Source organism: Episyrphus balteatus, chromosome 1 (assembly GCF_945859705.1).
Source record: "Episyrphus balteatus chromosome 1, idEpiBalt1.1, whole genome shotgun sequence".
In the NCBI taxonomy this organism is placed as follows: domain Eukaryota; kingdom Metazoa; phylum Arthropoda; class Insecta; order Diptera; family Syrphidae; genus Episyrphus; species Episyrphus balteatus.
The window spans coordinates 118,384,701-118,389,941 of record NC_079134.1 but is presented as its reverse complement, the minus strand read 5'-3'; the positions used below and the strand labels follow the sequence as shown (position 1 = coordinate 118,389,941).

Here is a 5,241-nt window from a genome sequence, read left to right as displayed (position 1 = left end):
CAGCATTAAAATGAAGAAAACAAAACAAAAATCAGCCAAATCGGTTAAGACGTTCCCGAGTTTTTGCCAAAATTACGCACGACAATTTTTGTAAAAGACAGTTTTAATTGAAAACTGGAAATTGCTCTGCTGACCTCAAAAGCAAATAAAAAAATAAATATATTTTCCAGATGAGTATCAATATATCGATCATAATTTCATAGTCACAACCCAAGCACAAGTTTCGTGTTCAAATCACTGTTTTAAACTAACGACTTTTTCACAGTAAAAAAAAAGTTTTCTATTGTATCTATTGCAAAAATGGTGACGTAAAGAAAAAAAGGTTTGGCTATCCTGGGGTTACTGTTGGGCAAACGAACTACAGTGCAAAACCAACAATTTTTACACTGAATGAAAAAAAATTATTTCTTGTGATTTTTGAGGTGAAAAAAGAAATAATTCCGTTTTAATTTTAGAACTAAGGTTGGGCTAGTGAAAAAAATCTTGATCATCTAACTTTGGGCAATCGCACCAGGGAGGTTTTTTATTTTATTAATTTATGCGTCATTTCATATTGTTGTATTTTCCTTCAAATACTTATTTAAAAACATACGGTAAATCCAATAACGAAAATAAAGATCTATCTAGTTTATTCGTCCAGCTGATCTTTGAATAAAAAAAATCAATGGTTTCTATCTTCGTGACCTTTTTTGTTACAAATAATAATCTCCTACGTGGACTTGAGGTCGATGGGAATCGAAACTCACGTCCGTCGGTAATATCGGTAATTTTCGATATTCCACTATTCAAGTGAATGAACTTGCTCCATACATTTGCAAAAATGTTGCGGATCTGTCGCTTTTGATTGTAAAAATAAATTCACCATCGTTAAAATTGAGCACAATCCCACTTCTCAAAATTTTTTTAAAGTATTTGTTAGAATGTAATCGGTTATTTTTATTTTTTCTATGCAAAAAAAAAACCCAAACAAAAAATTTTCTTTTCTTTCAATTTACCTACTTCGACGCCATTTTTTTTTAAGTTGACTGTATGATAATACAGTTCACCCGATGGATATCAGAATGACAAGGTAGAGTTTAAGTGAATCGAATGTGTGAATCGGATCTAAGATTCACGTGAATAGCAGAATAGGGCTGTTAATTTTAATAAGGGGAAAACAGTGAGACAGTGCGAACAGTGAGACAACCAATTTTTCTCTTTTGTGAAAGTTAGCACATTAACGCTAGTTTGGGTCAAACGTTTATTTAAATTTAAGTTGTCTATTTTCCTACACCGGAAAATATGACACAAAATCAGTTGGAAGAGCTTTTTTTTACATTATGTATTAAATTTAAATGTTCTTTCATAAAAAAAAATAACAATTACTAAGAATTCCTTGTGGTTTTGTGTAATTTTATAGCTATTTTTCCGTAAATGTAAAAAGCAAACAGTGAGACATACATTAAAAGAAACCTATGAATTGAAAATAATTTCACCATTATTTTGTAGTGTTTTTTCTTTTGTTTATTTTTCCTGTTTTTTGTAACTTTTTTGAAAAAATTGGTTAAAGTAGCATAGTTTAATAAATAAACTACTAGTTATTTACTTATTTGATGTTTATATACATATTTCATACTAAGAGCCCCCGCACACTACAGACTTTCTATCGGCCGATAATTTAGTCGGGTTGGGCTCCTAGTGTGCGCACAGGCAGGCGACTAAATAGTCGGCTGGGTATGAAATATTTTATTAGAGACCGACTAAACTCTCGGCCGATAGAAAGTTTGTAGTGTGTGGGGGCTCTATGAGAGTGCGCACACTACAACGATTAAGTATCGGCCGATCAAAAAAGCCTGTACGCACACTAGGAGTCCAACCCGACTAAACTATCGGCCGATAGAAAGTCTTTAGTGTGCGGGGGCTCTTAAACTAAAAAAAAAAAAAAAAACAAAAAAAAAACTTTAAATAAAATAATTCTTGTCTTGATATCCAACTTTGGAAAACTAAAGGATTTTGGTGCACGCAACTTTGTTTCTTTCAATAAAATGGTTTCAACTCATGTTTCGAAAAAATGATACCTTGGTCTGAAATTTAAAGTTCCATCTAGGTTTGATCCAATTCCATCAATATCAAGGCCAAGGGGCATGGTAGAACCCAACCAAGTTCTCTAGCAACTTTGGCACTACACCCTTATTACCAGGAAACAACTCAGGCCATTTTTAACCCCACTTCAACTTCTCCAAAATAAGGCCATGCGAACAATTTTAAAGTGCAATATATATACTCTAATATATGTTATATCGTCGGTTAAAAGGAAAAACTCATTAACTGCTATTTGAAATTCTATGTAGTTAGTGAGTTTTTCGTTGGACCGACGATATGTTGGACATGTTACTGTGGCTTAATGTTAAACGGAGAATCTTGATGAATGTTTTAATGTTTGTTATTAAAATTAAAAATATTCTTATGCCTTCTTATTTACCTCGTTTTGTTAACTATGTGGGTGATGTTCAACCTTTTGCACTAAGAAACAATAAAGATTTTCGCCTTGCCAATGGTAAAACTCATTAACTGCTATTTGAAATTCTATGTAGTTAGTGAGTTTTTCGTTGGACCGACGATATGTTGGACATGTTACTGTGGCTTAATGTTAAACGGAGAATCTCGATGAATGTTTTAATGTTTGTTATTAAAATTAAAAATATTCTTATGCCTTCTTATTTACCTCGTTTTGTTAACTATGTGGGTGATGTTCAACCTTTTGCACTAAGAAACAATAAAGATTTTCGCCTTGCCATTGGTACGATCAAGTACTGCTCAAAATTGTTTATTCTACAAATTTTCAATACCTTGCCAAATGAACTCAAGTCGTAAAATAACCTTAACAGCTTTAAACATCAAATTATACATTTTGTTAGATTCCACAATTAATTGTATAATTTGTGTTATTTTTCATAATTTTATTTTTTTAATACTTTTTTTTTGTTAATATTAAATTATTCAATATGTTTTACTTGTTAAATTACTTATATACGATTAGGTACTCTAAATACGTCAGAAAGCAAAAACCAAAAGACTAAATGTACCATGTTTTTTGTAAATAATAGTTGAAATACTAAATAAACCAACAAATTAAAATAATCGAGTTTTAACCAGGGTAGAATGGTAGAGCTGGTAGTTTATACAAAGGAGAGAATTTAAAATTTGGAAATTTTAGCCAGGGGGCGTGCGTGGTAACCGTCCATTTTCGCTGAATTTTCCTCAAATATTATAGAGCACTCCTGATAGAATCTAACAGCTTGGTAGAATCTTATATTTTTCAAAAAGTAATGAAATCACAACAAAAACATAACTGTTAAAAAAAGGCAAATTTTCCTTTGTTTAAATTATGCTGGCACAAAAAGTACTGAAATGTAAATTGTAAAAGTGCACCAATTTCTTAAGTTTGGTTTTAAATTTGTATAAATTAATTTTTTTTTTGTTTACTTGACAATTTCTTAAATAACTTTAAAAATCGGTAATTTAAACAAAAATTGTCAAGAGAACAATCAAAATTTAATTAATACAAATTTAAAACCAAACTTTAGAGCTTGTTACACTTTTACATCTCAGTACTTTTTGTGTCGGCATAATTTTTATACAGGAGAACTTGGCTTTTTAAACTGTTATGTTTTTGTTGTGATTGTTATTAACATTTTTTTAAAGAGATAACCATGAAAAAACGAACAAAATAATTCAATTACTATAACCATTGAGCAACATTTAGTTCGGTTGTAATTTGGTATTTTTTAATTTATATTAATTAACTGTAGATACATAACAAAGCAATGCTGCAAATTTAATCCTTGCCAGTTGTCCAGTTCTTTGGCCTCTCAGCCATAAGAGTGTAATCGTGGTTGACTCCGTGAAGGGATCCCAACTCGTGAGTTTGTCGCTCTGGGAAGAATTCCCAACCTTCTTCAATTGAAAGTTTTTTTAAGAATCCAGCTAAAGCTATAAATAAAATAACAAAAAATGAATGAAATATGATGATGATGATAAATTATTATTGGCATTTACAGAAAACAACTCCCATAAATATTCCTCCAGGAACTGTTCGCTTCCATGATCCGTATACAGCTCCAGCCATAAGACCGCCGATTGTGTAGTTCCACCTGGAGAATATATTCAATTCATGTAGCAGCTGTGAAAAAAGAATTGTAATCTTACTTGTCGTCGACTCCACGCAAGTTATTGGCAGCATAACAGCCTAATGTAAATGCAGAAGCCATGCCAACTAAGGGTCCAGTGTTGTAGGCGTATCTGCCGAGTGTGGCGAGATATCCTTGAGGCTTCGATACCATAAGAACATCAATTGTGGAATAGGCAAGTCCTATGCTGACTGCATATCTATTCAAAGCAATAATCTTTCCGACTGCATCTTGTCCTTCGGGATGGTCGTAGTAGTTAACCTTAAGGAGTGACATCTTTAAGCTAAAGTTTCGGAATGAATTTCAAGTTAAGAATAATGGAAGTTTTAATGTTTATTCGATATTTGAAAGAATTTATTAAATTCTTTAGAATTTTTTAATTAATATTTTAAAATTGGTAAAACATCTAACCTGCTATTTACGTAATTTTTGACAACCGACTGTAAAACACTCAAGTGACATCTGTCAAAATGTGTTCCAACAAGAACCGTTTTGCTAACCAAGTATCTAGATGGGGCAAAAATATGTGGTATATAAAGGCTATCCCAAACCAAGGATGACCGACAAGAAACCCCGCCGATAGTAGGGGTATTCACGATCCGATGCAACTGGGCTAGTATCATTGCGAAAGTGCAAAAGTGTAAAATCTTACAACACTACAACAACAAAATATATGGATTGAAATTTTACAATGGTCTTGCACTTTTGCTACACCCTAACCCTATTGCAAAATAAAAATACAATGGAGTAAAATTATTTTTGACAGATGGCAGCTCACCGTCGCGTCGCGCATGATAAACAGTTTGTCTTTTTTATTCTGCTTATAATGGTTGTCGCTACTCATGTCCCGTAATTTAGTTACTTTTGATGTAAAATAATTAGTGAAAATTAATTAACCCGAACAAAACAAAGAATTATAAACTATAAAAAATGGAAAAAAGAAGAAGCAACGGTGGAGGAAAAAAAACATCATTCATGCTTCAATATTTAGAAAAGAAGAGGGGCGTTCACGATCTATTGTAAAAAAATAAAGTTTTACATTTTTACTAGGCCTGTTGCACCAGATCGTGAA

General features: G+C 32.2%; 1 protein-coding gene across 1 annotated transcript; it reads right to left on the bottom strand.

The window, feature by feature from the left end:
- Nucleotides 1–3,713: 3,713 nt before the first annotated feature.
- LOC129906223 (uncharacterized) lies at nucleotides 3,714–4,714 on the bottom strand. Its single transcript, XM_055981900.1, has 4 exons — nucleotides 4,581–4,714; nucleotides 4,189–4,452; nucleotides 4,039–4,133; nucleotides 3,714–3,972 (listed from the first exon to the last, which is right to left on the bottom strand). Exons 2-4 carry the CDS (start codon nucleotides 4,443–4,445, stop codon nucleotides 3,818–3,820), a joined length of 507 nt encoding a protein of 168 aa, XP_055837875.1. The 5' UTR covers nucleotides 4,446–4,452; nucleotides 4,581–4,714; the 3' UTR covers nucleotides 3,714–3,817.
- Between the last annotated feature and the right edge of the window lie 527 nt (nucleotides 4,715–5,241).